General features: G+C 36.5%; 1 protein-coding gene across 1 annotated transcript in view; it reads right to left on the reverse strand.

The window, feature by feature from the left end:
- The window catches only part of LOC126470456 (calcium-dependent secretion activator-like), a 1,485,604-nt gene that overhangs the window by 141,526 nt on the left and 1,321,785 nt on the right, over positions 1–22,293 (reverse strand). The window contains exons 27-28 of the mRNA XM_050098305.1: positions 15,209–15,362; positions 6,358–6,516 (exon numbers count right to left, since the gene is read on the reverse strand). Coding sequence (XP_049954262.1) covers positions 6,358–6,516; positions 15,209–15,362 — 313 coding nt within the window. The remainder of the gene's footprint in view (positions 1–6,357; positions 6,517–15,208; positions 15,363–22,293) is intronic.

Below are 22,293 nucleotides of genomic sequence, written 5' to 3' on the forward strand. Positions count from 1 at the left end.
TGTCTCTCTGCAGCTCAATAAGTCATCTTTATCATGAACAGCCATGTATCCTTTTCCCAATAGAGACCAAAATGGTTTTTATACTCTGCTGAAACAGTCTGTAGTATCTACATCTATGTCTACATCTATGCTCTGGTGGACAGTACCTCTGGTACCACTAACAATTCCTTCCTTTTCCATTCCATTCATGAATGATGTAAGGGAAGAATTTCTATAGATAAACTTACATATGAAATCTAATTTCTCTGATTTTTTTGTTGTTGTGCTCATTTTACAAGACATATCTTGTTGGAAGTAATATGCTGAATGTACACTCTTGAAGCTTTGGCAGACACCTTCTCCACAACACACAATGACTCTCTTGTAGTGACATCCACTGGAGTTTGTCAAGCATCTCCATAAAGTTCATCCACTGACTAAATGATCCATTGACACTCTTCACTGGATCTCCTCTATTGCTTCTGTCACTCCTACTTCATAAAAGACTTGTAAGCCAATTTTTTCATGGATGAAATACAGTTTCTTAATCAACTTTTATTCCATAATGAAATGTTGTGCACAGTGACTGTAGACTATTATAAGCAAGGACAGGAACACAGCACTCAGTCAAGATTCCATTGGATTTTTATTATTCTTGCATATGTGGATTCCAGCTGAAATAGACGTTTTGAGTGCAAAATATAAGGACATTAGAGAATCAGAATCAACTTATATAAAACAATGAGTAAAACACCACATTTCACAATGGAAATGATCCATTATTGTTAACATAGAATTTGAGGGCGTTATAGTTCTACAGACTCACAGTAGTACATGTCACCTTCTGACTTTACTGGTTTATAGGTCGAAGGAAACTGAGGTTGTTGTTTACAAGTAGAGCAGCTTCAGTTTGTATCATGTAGTGTCAGTAATGCTCTCACATTATGAACTAACTGACATTGTTTCTTTGCACTGTAATAGTTTAGAAACCCTTTTATTAATAAAATGAAATCAGAAAGTATAGTCACCTATCACCTTTAAAATACTTCAGTGCTGAAGCAATTCCCCAAATCCTCTGTAAAAGATCATTAATGTGCTCATACATATGTCCTATACAGAACTTTTAAATCACAATAAAAATAAATTATTTTTGAAGATCATGATGATAACGAATAGTTATATACCAGTTTGAAAATCTTCAAGAAGATAAAAACTAGCATAGTTGCTTCTATCATACTGGTTAAGTGATCCACTAACTAGTTAACATAAAGAATACATAAAATTTGATACAAATCATTTTTATAAAGCTCTGTTAAAATCACAGGAAGGTATTGAAGATCAACATGACAAGGTTAATTTAACCAGGTACAATTAATAAAAACATACTAACATCCTCTATTAATGTAAATTTCTTATGTAACATATGGAATAACTTCAATTCCTGTTTTCGAAAAACAATACATCAAATTGCTCTATATCTATCCCCTAAGGATATTTGTTGAATAGTTGTTTAATTTGCTTGATAGTAAAGCCAATATAGCACTGGATACTATCAACAAAATTGAAGACAGATTGATACACTAATAATAAAAACTTATGTCCTCAAATACTATCATGCCTAGAGTTGTCATGTTAAAGATAGGCCAAAATTTTACATTTCAACAATGCTTCACTCTGTTCAGAAAAAAAACACTGCACTACACTTACACCCCTCACATGTACACAGCACTCAAAGTTTTGGCTGGGACAACGTCCTCAATGAAGGATGATGTCCCAGAGGAGGAGAAGATTAGCGCTTAAAGTCCCATCAACAATGACGTCATTAGAGACAGATGATGTCCCAGAAATAAACTAATATGGTTCCAGTTCCACAGTTCTGACCTAAGTTGTTGGGAGTTTCTATTGGTTGTGAGGCATATGCCAGAACTTATAAGCCCCTTCTACTTATTCACAATTGATATCCCCCCATTTGCCCCATTATCAGCTTGTGGCGATGATTAGCTGACAAAAACTGCAGCTCTTAATTAGCTGGATCTTGAACAGCTTGCTCCATTCCTAGGAATAGAGAACGAAATAAATAAAATAATAATATTACATCCTTTGCCAGCACTATCTCAGTACTTTCACTAATTTGCTGCATAATATTTGGCTGATCACTTCACCACTAGTGTGTGAACAAATACATTGTGAGTCAGCATTTCCCAATGTATTTTGAAGGTGATATGCAACTGCACTTGTTGACTGCATTTTATTAACTCTCGTTTGGATGTGCCATTTTTCATTACATGACCAGGTGTTTGGTGTACTTTTGACCATGTAAATACTAACCCTTTATGTTCAAGGGTAAACATGCATCAGTAAAATCACATGTTAATCTCAGTTTAATGAAACAATGATAAGTTAAACTTGCATTTTATGAGTTAAAGCACCATTTAATTGACCAACAGACAAATAAACTTTCACTATATCACTATGTTGCCATGGACTGGTATTACCCCAGAATGTTAATCAACTCAAAGCATTAAACACCAAAATTGCATCAGAACCAAGCCAGCCACTCATTCAGTAACTAATTATCTTGTAGGGAACTTCCTCATTGTGGGATTGAGCTACTAGCTCATAATGTACCTTATTTTCCAGGATGGCATATAAGTATTTTCTCACCCAGCTCACTGTTACAGCTCCTCCCTCAGATGTAGGGCAACACAATTTATCATTATGCTTACAATTGTGAAACAACAATGGAATGGTGTAAAACAATTTAATTTGTGGTTGGTGCACTTTATACTCAGGCACACCCACTTGAAGGTTAAACAAAAAGAAAGATTTTAAACTACTACACTGGAAAGCAAGAAGGTTAGTTAGTTTACAATATAGTAGGCATTACTCACACTACACAATGTAAAGTGAGGCTGCTGTAATTGCAAACAACAACCTCAGTTTCCTTCTGCCTATACACCAGGAAAGTCATATGGTGAAACATAATACTGTGAGTCTGTTGGATTTTAATTCACTCACATGGTTATAATGGATCATTTATTTTGGAGAACATGATGTTTTACTTATTGTTTTACACAAATCATTTCTGATTCTGTACAGTGATCCAGGTATGATCTCGAACCCCAAATGACAGGCACTGACAATTTCAGCATGTGTCAAAATCTATAGCTGTTGCAAATAGTTCCCTAAATGGCTACCATGACTGCTTTTTAAATATGTTGAATGAAGCTTCCAAGCAGACACATGGAACGGACAATATTATCCTTCATGTTGCTTGATGCATTTCCCTGATGTGTACCATTATGCACAATACCTTTTAAAGTAAATGTAATTAATCAAGTAAAACATAGTTTAATTAAGTTGAAGCAATAGAACATATAATTAAAATAAAACAAATCCAATCACTGAAAACAGTACACACAAATCGTTCCCAGGAGGTGGAGGTGTTTTATACACAGGAAATGCAACCCAGTAGCTGAGTTGGCTTTTCCCATAGGAGTGAGACATTAATGGTGGGTGTCTTGAAACATGGGGTCACTTTTGGAGAATCTGAAAGGAATAGGATCACTAATTGGTGTTGGCCCTTTGAGTGGTGGGAAATGCCACTGGAGGGTGTGCATCACTGTTGGTGTCTTAGGTGGGTGTGAAACAATTAATTTGAGTCTTAGATTCTGTGTATCTGTGATTACTATGTCACGCAGTACTTAGCAGTGTACACCTCCTTTGGGGCAACTTTGTCTCGTAACTCTAGTCATATGCATTAATGGTCCAAATTTCCCAGGCCAAGTTTCCTAATTCCAACACTATTCATTTAGCCTGTGCCAAAATTCACCTGGTCGAATGGACTCCTCTCCCCTTTCCCCCCCCCCCCCCCCTCCCATCCCCGCCCCACCCAATACAGTGTTTACTTTTAGGTACTATCTAGATTACTAGCTGATTGTGAGAAATTGATGACCATTACTATTTTAGTAGTTTGGGTTAAAAATTTAAGCCTTGTTGAGTTGTATCAGTGTCAGGGAGCATCACAATATAGGAATATTCTTATTCTTCCAACTATCAAAATATTTTTGTCCTATGCATGAAATGTCCCAGATAATACATGGAATTTCTAACAGAAATGACCACTGACTAATGAGTTGCCAGAATGCCCTGTATGTGTGCTTCATATGATCAATGGAATGTTGTACAACAGTTGCGACAATTTGGTTAATGTATGATAAAACAAACACACACCCACCCACCCACACACACACACACACATACACAAAATAGGCAAATGTTGTTGCGAAAATCTGGAAAAGGTCTTGATTGACTTACTTCAAATTTTTGCACAATACTCTAATAAACATTCAGATAGACATGGCCTGTATATTTTTCTTAGCAACACTTAAAACAGGTGAAGCAACAGAAAATATAATTCAAATAAAACATTTGCAATAGGACACTACATACAAGTTTTTGCCCAGGAGATGGAGGTGTTGCACACGCAGGAAATGCAACATGTTTGCAGAGATGGCTTTGCCCATAGGAGTGGGATGCTCATGGTGAGTATCTTGAAACAAGGGGCATCTGAAAGAAAAAGGGCTACTGATTGGTGTTGGTCCCCTGGGTGGTGGGAAATGCCTCCAGATGGTGTTCATCATTCTTGGTGCTCTATTTAGATGAAACAGTCAGCGTAGAGGGACTTTGTATAAGTTGAGCTTCAGATTCTGACATTTTTTTTCTGGGAGACATTTGTACCAATAAGGTCAAGAAGTTACAATAAAGCTGTTGGAGCACAGAATAGTGGAAATTAAGCAGCCACTGATTATGCTCTGGTGCATCATCTGGGAGCTTACAACAGGCACATACAGGGAGTGATTTAAGCAAACCTGTGGCTTCACTATCTCAGTGCTATAGAGCAGTCCCAGATATCACATGGAATTTCCAACTGAAATATACATTGACTAATGGCTTGAAAGGATGTCTTGCATGTGTGTGCTGCATATGATCAGTTGAATGTTATACTATATTTATTACAATTTGGTTAAATACACACACACACACACACACACACACACACACACACACACACATGTACACAGTTGTACAAGTTTCAGTTAAAACTCACTGCAAGAGGGGGAGGGATGCTGCACTGTGAAAATTCATGGTTTGGTTTCCTTTCTTGCAATCAATTTTATCTAAAATACCAGGGCATTTAAACCATTAGACAGATTGTTTCTCCTGCACATATTCTTTCTCCTTACATATAATTTTTACCGAGCGAGGTGGCGCAGTGGTTAGCACACTGGACTCGCATTTGGGAGGACGACGGTTCAATCCCGTCTCCAGCCATCCTGATTTAGGTTTTCCGTGATTTCCCTAAATCGTTTCAGGCAAATGCTGGGATGGTTCCTTTGAAAGGGCACGGCCGATTTCCTTCCCAATCCTTCCCTAACCCGAGCTTGCGCTCCGTCTCTAATGACCTCGTTGTCGACGGGACATTAAACACTAACCACCACCACCCACCTACATATAATTTTAAAGAAAATTTCTGTGCACAACAACATGCTTTTTCATTTTATTACTAACAGTGAGTTGTAACAGAAAACAGGAATGTTGCATTTATGGCTTGTTGTCTTATGATTAAAATACTATTACGGAATCTGAATTGTTCAAAACTTTGTGATCCTACCCATTTGCATATTAATCCCATGCAAAATATTGTCATTGAAGCTACTATTCTCATGGATCCAGCAGCTGGAGAGGTCTCTCTCATACCCTGTATGCTGATGATCTCAACTGATTTATTATCTAGGTTTCCTTTGCAACTCCAGGGCTCAAAGTCAGAGAGAGGGAGGATGAGAAATTGGACAGGGAAGGGGGGGGGGGGGTAGTCAATGCAAATGAACATAAAGAGGTGGAAGGAGGAGATGGGCAGAGAGAGGGAGAGGGGGCAGGAGGAGAATGGAGAATGACAAAGAAAGGGAGAAGGAGGTGACTGACAGAGAAATGGGGGAGGAGGAAGAGATGGACAAAGAGACTCGGCAGACAGAGATTAGAACATACATCCAGTTCCCATACATATTTAGCAATTCACCTTAGGTATGAAGAATAACATATTTAAGCATGGTAGAAGGCAGTCAGTGATCTATGGGCTCAAACAAAATGTTTAATGTTAGATGTAACATAAAGGTATAAATAGTAGTAGGAATAAGATACAGATTTGGAATGGATACTTTGGGTATAAAATCACTACCCTTTATGTACATGAGGGTAACCCAAAGATTTATGAAACTAAGAGTAACTAAAATATATGTACATATTTAATTTTTTTTTTGTATTTAGAACTATAAAACATACATGGCAGTATTTGTCTGTGCCACTAATATTACTTACAGTAAAACTTAGAATTGATCCAATTAAGCTGCCTTCATCATATCGTGAAAGTTTTGATAGGGTTGTCTCCAAAACAGATAGTAGTTTGTTAATCATTCCTTGTGTCATGTTTGCTGATGTTTTTTCTATAAGATCATCTATTTTTGTGTGATACTGGTGCTGAAATTCAATGAGAAGAAAATATTCACAAAATTTGTTATGTCATACATCTCAACATTTATTATTTACTTATTCATTCATCTGTAGGCTAATTCCTTCTTATGGATGTTGTCATTACACATACATATATATATGCATCAATTATAATAGAGGTACATAAGGTAATAGAAAAACACACATTATACATAATAAATTCATAATACAAATATACATATTCACAATTTATCACTGCATTAGCCTGCTTCAGACAAAAGAAATAAATCATAAGACTCCTCTGATAATAAACCTTGGTTTTCTATTGCATGAAGTAAATTACAAACTACAATGTATTGTGCTGCTTACAAGCATACTCCATCCTCTTTGTCTACTTTGTAACTGGTCAACCTGCTTATTTATTTATACTAATTTTATTTTCCATGAGCTCTTTAAGGGAGTAGAAACTACTTTTTTGTAAACATTCTTTAAGATATGTTTTAAATTACAGTTCCTTTGTGTTTTTGACCTCTTTTGGCAGTTTATTATATATTTTGACTCCTTGGTAAAACATAGTGGATAGTGGTTTGGGTCACTGCTCCATTCGTTCTATCCAGGTACAAGCAATCACTGTATCTAGTTTGACGATCATCTATGGAACTGTTTGCTGCATATTGCTGAATGTCTTTTTATAAAACTACAGTCTGGAATATTCATTTACTTGGAACTGTCAGAATACACCATATTTTGAATAGCGCAGTGCAGTGGACCCTTCTGTGGCTCTTGCTCATCATTTTGATGGCTTTTTCTTTTTTGCAGTTTTAACACATTTTCCACATTCTGAGCATTTGAACCACTGAATATTACGCCATAACTGATGTTAGAACGTATGTGTGCATAGTATGTTGCATTTAGGCATGAGCTATTACACACTTTGGTTAGTATTCATAAGGTATAGTATGTTGTGGTAATTCTTCTTCCAAGTACTCTGATATGTCATGCCATTTTAATTGGTGATCAACATACATACCCCAAAATTTTGTGCCAGCTACGCACTCTATGGTTTAATTGTGTATTTCAAATTTCATTAGATTATTATATTGCTGTGACCAGCAAATAGCAGTCTCTCTTTGTGTGACCCACAGCAGGAAGCCATAAATGTAAATGAAAAACAGTACTGGACGTAACATGCTCCCTTGTGGGACTCCAATGCTAAAATATTTTGGGTCCAAAAGATGTTTCACCATGTGATGGGAGCCACTTCAAATTTGGGATATCTCTATCCACTGCACTCTGTCTGCTAGGTAAGACCTACCAGCCCCTTTTTTCCCAGTGCTTCAAGAATACCTAAGAGTATTTCATGATCAGCTGCTTGACTGATGTCTAAGAAAATGCCTGTTACTTGTTCTCCTTTATGTAGGGTTTCTAAAACTACTTTTGTAGATTTTGTTATAGCAATTTTTCTGAAGCCAACATGAACATGGTATATACAGGATGAGAGAACAAACACCATGGTATCAAACATTTATGGAACTGTTAATAATACTGAAACAAAGAACTGTATATAAAAGGGTATGTATTTTTCTATATGGTCCCTTTTTGTTACTTTGTCTGAAGTTAGATATTTTGAAAGCTGAGTCAACTTTAATAAAATACCAATCTACATTTCTCCAAAAGCATTGAAGAATATTTGAAAAGCAACAACAAATATGAAGGAAATGACCAATGATATAGAGCTGGTCTTCCTCAATTAACCAATAGTTATGTGCCAAACTACAAGGGACTCTTTTATGAAACATTTCACTTGAGTTCTCTTTTGAAAGACACTCAGATCCCGTAAAAAAATACCGACTTCAATTTAAGTAAATATAGATGTTTCAGTGTCTTAGTATAAAGGTAGCCACATAAAACTGTGAATCAAGAACCAGTTAAAACAGCATGATCAGCAACAGAAACTACTCCTTCACGCTGACAGCATGTTTATTAAGCACACATGAATGTGTGGATGAAGTTGTACTGAGTACCTATACAGAGTGTACATCTGTTTATACATACACAGAATGTTCTAGTAAATTACAATATTCCAAAACCCTATAGATACCAAAAGTTTCAAATGATAAATAATTGTTGATGTTGGGAATCATATTGGAGACTTGTGCATCATCAGCCATAGACTGTAATTGTGGCATCAAAACTAAGAATGCACAACACATGGAACTTCTCTCTCACTAACATAAAATAGTGACCTGTTGTTTTGGAAAGAGCTATATTTTACTGCATCTGGACCAAGTCAGTGGTCCTTCGTGTGATAACATTGGTGGATCCTTATGTTCTGGTTTGTTTCACATCCTTATTGTCACTGTAACATTTGAATGGAGTTACTTCCACTGAGTCAAAACAATCATCAGGCAGATCTTGATTTTCCTTTTAATGAAAGCTCCCATCATTAATATAGGCTTCAGAACTATTGTAGTACTTCATGCTAAGGGCATGGATAATGTCTCTGCAGTTTTGTCACCTATATGGATGATTATCATCCTCAGCTTCCTGGGGGACATCTGATGTATCACATAGATTATGATATAGGCCAACTTAATAACTCTTTAATAACTTTTCTGTCAGCCTAACCTTCCACACATGTGTAAAATTCCAAAGTAGGTCTCATGAATTGTAGCTTACAAGTTGGTGATAGGCATGTAACAATCATAGTCGTATGCTGTGCCCCCAAGGTCCCTATGTATGCCAGCTGTCTTGTTTCTTTCTTGCTGTTCTAGTGATGATGAGATGTTTCATGGATCAGGTTAAAGCAGAAACAAGATATCCATTGTTTTTCAGTCACTTGTCCATGGATCAGGAAAAATTACACAAAGGATGTAGTGTCTTGCTTAGCTATGTTCTATCAAAATCTCAAGACAGGTGTATCACAATCTCTCTTTCTGTATATCTGTAAATCAATATACATCACATCATGAGTGTATCTGCTGACACCATATTAAGACATTCCATGACAACATTTGACTGTGGATCATAGGCAGTTGCCAACCTGGGGACAATGTTGCAGCATGAAATTGCTTCTGTCATTAGCACTGACTGAAATAATTTTCCATGATCAGAGATAATTATGCATGGTGCTTCATGTGTCAAAATTATGTTTCTACAATAAATATGTCAATTTACATTACTCCAAGAGCCAAAAGAAACTCTTAGTCATATTTTGCCTACAGTATCATTATAAATGGTTCAAATGGCTCTGAGCACTATGTGACTTAATTCTGAGGTCATCAGTTGCCTAGAACTTAGAACTAATTAAACCTAACTATCCTAAGGACATCACACACATCCATGCCCGAGGCAGGATTTGAACCTGCGACCGTAGCGGTCGCTCGGCTCCAGACTGTAGCGCCTAGAACCGCACGGCCACTCCGGCCGGCCCAGTATTGTTATAAATGTAGCTTAAAAGTAGTGTTATAAATGAATGAGTTTGGCAAACTCAACCCAGTGGAATCTACGTGTCTATGTTAGCAACTATGAGTTAAGTGTTAGTTTCTCTGAAGCACATAATCCACATTGTTTGGCATAGTACCATTAATTAGTTGCATGATATGTCTAATGTTGAAAACATTTTCACATTCTTTTAATTTCAGGATAATAAAGCCTACAGGAACTCATTATTAGTACCAAGAAACCACCAAGTAGAGAATGTAGCTACTATTAAATTCTTTATTTAGCATATGGATGTAAACCTGGACAGTAAGACCTATGTTCTACATCTCACAAACAAGTTGAACTCAGTTCGATTTGTTTCATATTTAATCACATGGAATGTGTGAGAGCTGTATATTTTTCATATTTCCACTCTGTAATTACATTTGGGATAACATTCCAGGAGAGAACTGAAGATGTTCATAACAGTTCCAACCATACAAAAGTAGACTGGAAGTACAGTGAAGCACCAAAGAAACTGGTATAGGCATGCGTATTCAAATACAGAGATACGAAAACAGGCAGAATACAGCGCTGTGGTCAGCAACTCCTATATAAGACAAGATGTGCATGGTGCACCGTTAGAACAGTTACTGCTGCTACAGTGGCATGTTATTAAGATTTAAGTGAGTTTGAACATGGTATGATAGTTGGTGTCTGAATCATGGGACATAGCGTCGCCGAGATAGCAATGAAGTGGAGATTTTCCCATATGACCATTTTATAACTGTACTGTGCGTATCAGGAATCTCCTAAAACACCAAATCTCCAACAATTCTGTGGCCAGAAAAAGGACCAACAATGACTGAACAGAACTGTTCAACATGACAGAAGAGCAAACCTTCTGCAAATTGCTGCAGATATCAATGCTGGGCCATTAACAAGTGTCAGCATGCAAACCATTCAACAGAACATCATCAATACGGTCTTTTGGAGCTGAAGGCCCACTTGTGTACCCTTGATGACTGCATGACAAGAAGTTTTCCACCTTTCCTTGTCCCATCATCACCGACATTGGACTGTTGATGACAGGAAACATGTTGCCTGATTGGATGAGCCTTGTTTCAAAATGTATTGAGCACATGGATGTGCACCGGTATGGAGATGACCTCATGAATCCATGGACCCTTCATGTCAGCAGGGGACTGTTCAAGCTGGTGGAGGTTCTGTAATGGTGTGTGGAATGTGCAGTTAGAGTGATATGGGACCTCTGAGATGTCTAGATACAACTCCCACTGGTGACACATATGTAAGCATCCTGTCTGATAGCCTGCATCCATTCATGTCCATTGTGCATTATGATGGACTTGGGCAGTTCCAGCAGGTCAATGTGACACCCCAAACATCCAGAATTGCTATAGAGTGGCTCCAGGAACATTCTTCTGAGTTGAAACACTTCTGCTGGCCACCAAACTCCCCAGACATGAATATTATTCAGCATATTTTGTATGCCTTGCAATGTGCTGTTCAGAAGAGATCTCCACTCCCTCTTACTCTTATGGGTTTATGAACAGTCCTGCATGATTCATGATGTCAATTCCCTCCAGCACTATTTCAGATGTTAGTTAAGTCCATGCCTGCCACATCATGTTGCAGCACTTCTGCATGTTTGCAAGGACCCTACACAATATTAGACAGGTGTACCAGCTTCTTTGGCTCTTCAGTACTGTTTTTCAACCAAATTGTATGGTTTTACTGTGTTTTACCTTATTATTCTTACTGCATATGATGAAACATGTCTCATTAATTGTTTATTGGTCTGTATATTCTTTATTGTATCATATCAAGTGTTTATTTAAAAATATTCATATGAAATTCATATCTATTTGAACAAAAAATGAAATGAAAGGTATTTTTGTGACCTCACTTACATCTATTTCCACATGATAAAATTAAATTTAACAAATCAGTGATAATTAGCCTAGTAAGTACAAGTTAGGCAGACAGATTTCATTTTTATTCATTTATGGGCATATGCCTTGCCTCCCAGTATATAACAGCGAGGAAAACCACATGTTCAAAGACTAACTGTATCTGCTCTCAACAATAAATACAACATTGTTTGTGAGCAGGCAACAGGCAGAACCAGGAAACTGCAAGAGTAAGGCAAGGCAAAGTTGAACGGGAAAAAGAGTTTTCATAGTCTGTTGTTATTATTGTTCTTTTATCAAGCACATGACACACACACACTTCAAACATTTGTGGGTGTAACAAGTTGTGAATGCTCCCTCCCCCCTTCCCCATCTCTCCCTCCCTCCCCCTCCAAAATTAAACGTTCTTTGATGCATAGTATCACATTTCAGTCCTTTGCATACACAAAAGCCCTCACCCTCAAAAACATTATTACATGACCAGAACACCACAAAACATCTGCAGCCATAGTAGATGAATTTGTGGCACTACTGATGGAGAATGTTTTCATCAGCACATTATGTTACAGCAGCTCACCAGAAGCACATTAAAAATGGGAATAATAAAGGAAATTTTTAGAAAAATATTCTGAAAACTGACTGTTACTTTGAGAAATAACAAACTGGATTTACTTCATCTGTTATGGTTTCAGCTCTGATAATAACTAATTTTTATTTCTTTCTCTGACCTTTGCCCTACCTTGATATAATTACTTACATAATTCACATACTCTACTTACATAAATATTTCAAAATGCAATCTAGGCTAAATTTCAATTAGAATGAATTTGGATGATTATTATTTTTTATGTGCTGATTTCTCTAACATGTGTAGTTTTCATGAAGGCATGGCTAACTGAAAGATATCAATAATTAAACTTTTTATTGCAGTATGAACTAAAACTATCATGTGAGCTTAAACACATTTATGAGCATAGTGACACCTCTCATTATAAAGATGGGTATTCAAAATTTTTCAGTAATGTAGATCAGATCCTCTTAAACCAATTAACTTACAGGATAATTAAAAGTAAATTTAAAAGTAGTTACATTTTTCATTTCAGTTTTTACCTCTGTACTTGTTAGATTCCTATCTTTTATGTCATACTTTTGTCGGTCTGCTTTTTATGCACAAAGTGGCATACTTTGTTAATGGATTAAGCTATGAATCAAGATTTTTGAATAATTTACAGTAATTTTCAAAATGGGGCTTGCACCTGTAAATAGGGTGTACCCAATGTGAATGCATATAATTGTTTGAAAAATTTTTCTACTTTCCTGAAGCACCACATATTTTGTACCCAAATTTTTGCATGATACCTACAGACCATCTTTTGTAGCAAAATCCATCCGAGTAGCTTTTCAAACGACTATGTAGTGCCTAAAATAAAAGTTTTTCTCATACTTGAGTCTTTAAACAGTTGGATGCCACCCAAAACTTTCAAACTGTGACCAGCAAGCCATCACATAATATCTATGTGCAATCTGTCTGTAAACATGCTTACACCTCCGTGAAAGTCTGGTGCACTGAGTAAACAAGCAACACCTATGTCAAGCCTGCTCCCAATAATCACTATTGCAGTAACTATGAGCAGCCTTTCTACATAAATATGCGGGGGTCCGCAAAAATGTAGACACTCTTTGATAGTTTATATCTTTGGACCAAACTAACGTATTGTTGCTATTATGTGCACTAGCATAGTCCATTGTTTTCTCAACAGATCTTGATGCACATTCTCTAGCAGATGACATTGCAGCAACAAATGAGATAAGAGTATCATTTGAGCACAGCAAGGCCACATTTAAGTGGTACTGGAAGTATGAAAACATGATGGAGGTACAACAGCAATGGTGTAATGTGTACAGAAGTAAGCCACCAACACCTACAATAATTTATCATGTTCAGGATAAATTTGAAGCCGATGATACTCTTCAGGATGTGCATAGGGAAAAGCCTGTCCGACCAAAAACATTAGCAGGTCCAGCTTCCAGACCTACTGTGTTGCAACATTTTACTATGTCACCTCAAAAATCTGTGAAGCAGTATGCATGTGAAATTGGGATGAGCCAATCAAGCACAAAATGAATTCTGCAGGCTACCAAGTGGATAGTATAAATTCCAAGATTGCTGCATTCTATGAAAGGTGATCACCGACATCAAAGGATGGAGTACTGTGAGTGGTTTAAAGACATGCTTTGCAAGGATGAATGACTTTTAAAGATGGTTATCTAGTCTGATGAGGTGCAATTCCTACTGAACATTACTGTGAACCACTATAACTGCATGTACTGGACTCCTGAAAATCCTAACAATCACATGGACCAACATGTTAATCTACTGGAGGTTAATGTGTGCGTGGCCTCAAATTGTGCAGTTTGATTGGCCCATTCATCTTTGAAGTTGAGGTGTATCTCCATATGGTGCAAAGATTGATTTTACATCTGAGAGAGCTTTGGAAATGAAAGATTTTATCTACAACACGATGGTGCTCCACCGCACAACAGAGATGTAAGAGCCTACTTGGATGAAAGTCTACCTAATGAAGGATAGGTTGAAGAGGAGCTGTTGAGTACCTGTCAAGGTCTCCAGACCTTGCACCTCTTGACTTCTACCTATGGGGGGGAACTTGAAATATGATTTTTTTTCAACATAAGCCGGGTACACTGATTGAGCTATGAGAAACCATCAAGGCACCTGTGAGGCTATCACACTGGCAACAATGATAGCTGTAGTTCGGTAAACAGTTCAGCAGCACAATGATGTTTGGCTGCTAATGGGGGTCACTTAAAATAACTTTCCCCCCCTCTCCCTGCCTGCAAGAATTTTAATGGTACATTTTTTTCCATTAATATTGACTATCAAAGTGTGTCTAAATTTTTCCATACTCCCTGCATACATCAGAATAGCTACCAATTAACATCTGGATTTGTACAGTAACTGGTTTACCAGCTAATTCTTTCACTGATGTGACTTTAATGAAAATGTTATTGTTTGTACTGTTCCTCTTGTTATTCTACCACTCTGTCATGCTGTTACTGTTTTCAATGATTAGTGTGGCACTGCAGTATGACAGTTTTAGTATGGATATGTTGGAGATAATAATGTATAAGATGTGTGAATGTCAAATCAGAACTGGTCGTTGCACTGTTTACAGAGGTAGTAAATGTGGAAAGAACTGAGTAAATTACATCATTTGTATGATCCCTGCAAACACTTTTCAGCTACTTCAGCTAGTGTGATACTATTAGGCTTGAAATTCTGTGTAGATTTTTTGTATTTCTTTATTGTAGACACAGAAAGAATTTTAAAATAAAGAAAGACATACCACATCCACTCCATCAACAGCACAAAGTTTAAAAGATTGATTCTTTGCATCAAGGACTACATTCACCATGGCACACATTTCTGAAGGAATTATGTAATCAGTTGATGTAAATGTGACACCTTTCTTGAGCCACTGTTGAAAAGCTGTTTCTGTTCTGGTGAAAGAAGAGAAAATATCAATTAGTAAAGCATATACAAACATTTGAAACAAAAAGATGACACTGTCCTCCTTGCCATTCAAAGATGCAGTATAAACACAGCTTTGATTATTATGAGGTAATTGGGATGTTCTGAAAAAAAAATGAAAATAATTATAAAACTATATACAATAAATTGATGATGAAAATACGCAGTACTTTAGGCTTGACTATGTAGTAGCTATTGTTGTTGTAAATATTGTTTGATTATGTTTTTGTAGCTAAATTTTGATTCTTCAGAATTATTTGCAGCAGTGGATTATACGGTTCCATATATTATTATTACAATTACAAAAAATTGTACATTTAAGTTCATAAAATGTCATCTGATAAAAATTATATTTAAGTTATACTAAGCATAGTTGTATGGTGCGTGTAAATTTGTAACTTTTAAAGACTAATACTAAATGCTGAATGAGTATAATAGCATTTGTTATTCTGCGTAAGTCTTTTTTTAATGAAATTAACTGTTATAAGATGCATGTTCTGAAGTACGTCAGTTGATAATACAGATCCATACATATATTTCAACAATGGCATTTGTGCTATACAGTAGCAGTGGAGCAGTAGCAGTAGAGCTAGAAACATGTATGATGAACTGTATTTTGATAAAATTTGTGTTGATAATACTGCAGATGTTAACAAAATGTTTTATAGTTACTAACTGATAAACATTTTGATTTTTCAGTGTATTTGTTGTAGATGAATGCTTGTTTAGGTATGATTACTTTAATACATTGAGCATCAGTGGTTTCACCTGAAATAATCATTTTACTAATTTTTTTGTGAGTACCAGTGTCATTAGTATGTAACCATTAATACTGTTGCAAAACAGAGACATCAACAGGTACACTGAGATACTTCTATGATTTTAGTGCATTTTCGCAGTCATTTCCAGCATTCAGAGCATTGAAATTGTGCTACATGATTGAAGGAGGTTGTAGATTTTGTATCTGAGTTTGTACTAATGCTTTTGTGAGTGCTTTCAAAATGAAACCACTGAGGCAATACGTAACTTTGGTAAAAATTTTATTTAATTTTAGCCCCAATTATGCTTGTTATTTAGGAGTCTAATTTGTTTTAGGAATTATGAGTATATTAAAGTTTTGAGATGTGTGATTCTATCTAGGAAAAATGAGAATTTGCTTTCAAATATATCACATGAAATGATGGGTGGTTGAAAACTGTGGTTTTGAAGTAAAACTATCTAGTAAAAACAACTGATTGTTTACTTTTTGCCTATTTCTTCTTCGTTCACTGCTTACTACAATAATAAAGGCGAATTTTGTGAAAAGTTTTAAAATTTTATTACAAAGTGAAACCATGTCCTCAAAACAACTGAATGTTTACTTTTTGACAATTTCTTTTTGTATTCTTTGCTTACTATGCCAATAAAGGTTCATTTTCTGAAAAATTTTAAAAGTAGGTTTACCTTTCATACTGTTAGGACTCAGAGGGTTAATAGGAAAAAGATGTCTCCAGAGCAGAAGGAATATCATACCGAAACTTAATGAAACCAAAGTTTTCAGCCAAAAACATGGTAAGTCATACTTTTCATGGAATTATTTCAGATAAATTTGATAAAATTATTTAATTTTGTATAGTTTATTTTCATAGTAGCCAACAACAGCCTTGCCACAGTGTTAACAACAATTCTCATCAGTTTACTGAAAATAAGTACTGTCGGGCTGGGCTAGCACTAGGATGGATGACCATCTAGTTTGCCAAGTGCTGCTGGCAAGTGGGGTGCACTCAGGGGTCTTGTAAACTAACATAAGATGGAAGAAGTGGAAGAATGGTGTGCTCACCACATGTCCACTTGCTCCCCCCCTCCCCGTCCGAATACGAGGATGGCTGAGGATTCAGTACAATTGGACCTTTATAGCCTGTTCGTGCGGAGATTAATTCAGTTTAATTTTCATAGTAATACATATTTCCTTGAAGAATATGGCATGTGCATCAGCTCACCTTGAGAGCAACAGCGTGCATTCAAGTACATGTTTAACAGGAATGTCCATTATTTTAATGAGTGCAGTATCATACATAGTTTATTTCAGATGTGCAGTAAAGCAAAATGCTCAGTTACATGCTATATCAGTTACACAAAACATGAGGAGATGTCCTGATAAAAAGTATAATACAGAAAAAGAAATTAATGTTGTACCCAAGAAAATCTAGTCCTACATAAAATCACTAGGGGGATCTAATGCTTCTATGCAGTCACTCATTGACCAGTCTGGTGTCCAGTAGAAGATAGCAACAGTAAAGTAAAACTTTAAAATTTTGCATTTAAAAAATTGGTTATGCAGGAGAACCGTACAAACTTGCTGTTGTTTGACCACTGAATAGACTCCCATGTAATGGGCATTGTAATAAGTGTCACTGGTGTATAGAAATGAAACAGTTAAAAGCACATAAGTCACAAGGTTCTGACACCCAACCAACTGGAAAACAGCACAAATGAGCCCTGTACATAAGACAGGTACAAGAACAGACCCACAAATTTACAGACCAATAGCTGTAACACAGTTTTGCTACAGAATCCCTAAACATTTTCTCTGATTGAATATAACAAATTTATTTCAGAGAGAAAAGCTTGTGTCCACTAATCACCATGGTTTTATAAAGGATTGCTCATGTGAAACTCAGCTTTCCCTTTTCCCACATGAGATCCTATGAACCATGGATGAAGGGTGACAGATGGAGCCCACATTCCTAGATTTCTGTAAAACATTTGCCACGCTGCCACAATGCTGACTGTTAATGAAGATACAACCACATGGAATAGATTCCTAGATAAATGAGTGAATCAAAGACTTTGTAAGTAACCAAACCCAATATGGTGTCCTTGACAGTGAATGTTCAACAGAGACAAGTATATCATCAGGAGTGCCCCAGGGATGTGTGAGAGGACCATTGTAATTTTCTATAGGCAAATTAAAAAAGAAGAAAAGAATTATCACATGGTATTGATGGCTGGGAGTCCCCACATGGGGAATTTTGGCTGCAGATTTGCAAGTCTTTTCAGTTCACATCACAATGAGTGACTTGTGCATTGCTGGTGATGAAATGATGATGAGTGTCCTCATCATCACTACCCAGATCCTGAATGGAGAAAATTTCTCAACCTGATCTTGCTGCATGGCAGTCAAATGTGCTGACCTCTAAGTTAAGGTGGCCAACTTTCTATATATATAAATGATCTGGCAGAAAGGGTAAGCAGCAGTCTGCAGCTCTTTGCTGATGATTTCATGGTGTATGAGAAGATGTCATTGTTATGTGACTGTAGGAGGATACAAGATGATTTGGACACAATTTTTAGTTAGTCTGACGAATGGTAGCTAGCTGTAAATGTAGAAAAACGTAAGTTGATGATGATGAGTAGGAAAAACACACTCATAATGTTTGAATACAGTATTAGTAATGTACTACTTGACATAATATGGTAAAAGCAATATGAAATTGAATGAGCATGTAGGGAAGTCAAATGGTACTTTTAGTTTACTAGGTTCATCTGTAAAGGAGGCCACATATAGGCCACGAGTGTGACCCATTTGTTGAGTACTGTTTGAGTGTTGGAGATTCACACCAGTTTGGATTAAAGGAATACCTAGAAGGGATGTGACATACATTTTGAGGAGCAATATTGAGAAAATTTAGAGAACCAGTATTTGAGGCAGACTGCAAAGTGATTCTACTGCTGCCAATGCTCATTTTGCCTGGGGACTCTGAAGATGAGATTAGAGAGATTAGGGCTCATACAGAGGCATGTAGACAGTTCTTGCAAATGCTCCTCTCCAGAGCCAAATGTTTACCGTTCCCTGTTGACAAATTGTATTACTGCCTCTTGATCTAGTCCGCTAACATATAAATCTTTCTACTTAATTTAGTTGCCCTTCATCCTTTGGTTAACACTGTTGCTAGAAGTGCCTCACCATAACTGATATAAGTTTCTATGTGGACATCCTCAATGAGGTCTGTTCAGTTTGTTGCTGTTAGGTCCAATATATTTGTATCAATAGTAGGGTACAAACAATGTGTTCTAGGTCATTCTCAAAGAACACATTTACTTGTGTTTTGCAGAATGTCTCATCATGCCCATCACTTATGTAACTGTAATTATTCTATCTTGATTGCTACATGATTCAAGTCTGCTCCAGTGATGACAGTATTTATGGGGGACCTTATTCATTAGTAAGTTAAGTTTTATTTATGGTTTTTGATTATATCTGGAGATAAGTTTGGTAGCTGACAGAGGTATCCAATTATAAGTTTATGTCCTCTCTTGATAATGAGTCTCACCCAGACAATCTCACTTGCTATTTCAATATCTATCTTGATGGACTGAGTTTCTTGTTCATTTCAACAAATACACCACCTTCATTCACAACAAGCCTACCTTTTCAATATGTATTTTTAAATTTTCTCAGAAATCTCACTGTTATCAACTTCAGGTTTTAACTAGCATTCTTTACTTAGTATTATGTGAGCTCCACTGCATGCTAGGAGTGCTTAGACTGGCAGTTTGCTATAAATGCTTTGGAAGTTAATCATTAAGACTTGATACAGTCAATCATTGCAGATGTTTCTTTGCACCTGGCTAGGAGTCTCTTATGCACTGTGCTCACATTACCCATTTACAGGGACCTTACAGTTCTTAACCCTGTCACTCAAGTCCAAAAAGTGCAGCCTAACTTGTCACACAGCCTTAAAAGTCTCTGGTTTAATCCTTCCACTCAGCTCAGAACCAGGAAGGTATGATCAGTTCTGGGGACAATTTAGAAAACTGTGAACTTCTAGGAATTCCATGAGCAAGACTAATCTTCTCAACCTCCTCTGCCAGTCGCTAGAATCATTAAAGTATGAAGTTGGAGCCCAGACAACAGACACCATTTGTCTAAAAAGCACACCTGATGTTCCTTCTGCTTTCTTAGTACCATTTTTTCTATGGGACACCTTTATTTGCTGTACATTTGAACAGCAGATGATTAATAGATCCTACTCTTTTGCATTTGCTTCCTTATGAATCTTGACAGTACGTTTCCCAACTAGTGAAGTGAGTCTCACTGGCTCAGTTTCAGTTTCAATAGAAGACACCAACTTGAATTTGTTGTTTAGGGGGCTGTCTATAGCATTCTGAGTTCTCCCTGATCCCTGCCTCCCCTGTAGAGGGCACCTAGCTCTCTACCATTGACACATCTTTCACAGTCAGGTGGGTGGGTAGCAATAGATCCTGTACTTGCAGCAGAGGAGATCTACAGGACAGTGTAGTACTTCAGTTACCTCTGATACCTCTGGTACGCAACTCTCAGGAGCTGTCCCAACATGTCTGTTCATATAGACTTCTAATTGATTGACAGTGATCATGGTGATTTCCAACTGCTTGCAAACATCAACTAATGCATCCCATAACTGCAAACTGCGCTCACAGTGGTGCTGCATTGTGGCTGGTGCAATGTTTTACAAATCTTTAAACAAATGACTTTAAAATAAGCTCACTGATAATCTTTTAACATTGGCAGCTTTTAAGCCAAATGTATCGCTATTTCCCTCTATGAACTGACGCAAATTATAATGCAAAATGAGATTTGTATGTAGGCAATAGAAAAGTTTGGGTTAAAAGTAAATGATTTCCTGAACATTTGGTGGGGTTACAGGTGCTAACATACTCAGGAATAACATTAATTGTTAATGCATCCACAAAGTTAGTGATAATATATTTTAGCATGGTGTAAAGCTAATTTCCATTGCATAGAGAACAAAAGCAGTATTCAAACAGATGCTGTGAAGAGGATGGTTAAGCCAATCAACAGATGCATTACTTTACCTTTATATGACACACACAGTATTCATTGTATTTTCATATCACGTTACCTACTACCACTGACACTGCTAATTTATTGCAAGTACTATATCAGAGATGTACTCTTGGCAAATTTCTGTTATTTATATCTTGAAAACAATTAACAGTTTTAATGTAACACTCAGAATGTTTCACAGTACATTTTCTGTTATGTTTTAGATGTCATCTTCTTAGCAAAAGCACTGAGAGAATTCCACAAATTACTTCTGTATAGTAATAAATTTAAATTTTGCACAGTTTATGCGACACACTAAAATGAAAATTTGTTATAATAATGGATGTTAGGGAAACAAATCATTTGCTTTTTAGTTGAGGCATTGCTTCGGATAAAGGTCCAAAACAAGACTCAAATTTAGGATTACTAGTTAGCAGTTTGCAGATTGTTATGCCAACATCAGCTAAAATCTGACTTACGTACACAAATACACAGTCTACAACAACCAAATATGTGGATATTAAGAAGTTAACACAATATTTTCACATGATGTTAGGCAATAATAATCATATCAAGTGCTTATAACCCATGTTGTTTCACAACCAATTAGTGACATTCACTTACAAAAAGTTGGTCAAACTACATGGGCATATAGAAGCTAAGAGTGGATAAATTCTGATGTAAATGATTTCCTCAGTGTGACGGAATAAGCATTTCAGTTTGAAAATCACAATGGCTCTCATTTTTAAAACAACCTACACTTTGAAACTTTTTGTAAGGGAGACAGAGTTAAGGTATTAGTGAAATTAGGATATCATACTAAAACTTTCAGATGATGAAATTTATCTTCTCCTAATAACACCATGAAGAAAGAAGCAAACTGAATAACTTGTAGTGTAACTTGTTTCATTCACCCATTAACATGCTATAGACATTCTCCATTATTTCACTATTAGAAATGTAAAATAATGATTGCACCATATGTGTCTGCCTAATTTTCCACTTCATAAAGTATTTTAATTTCTTATTAATACAGGTATAATTTCTTTAGTCCTGAACATTGTTATGCTGTTCATTTTACTCAGAGTTAA

The sequence above is a fragment of the Schistocerca serialis genome, chromosome 3, assembly GCF_023864345.2.
Source record: "Schistocerca serialis cubense isolate TAMUIC-IGC-003099 chromosome 3, iqSchSeri2.2, whole genome shotgun sequence".
NCBI classification, from domain to species: Eukaryota; Metazoa; Arthropoda; class Insecta; order Orthoptera; family Acrididae; genus Schistocerca; species Schistocerca serialis.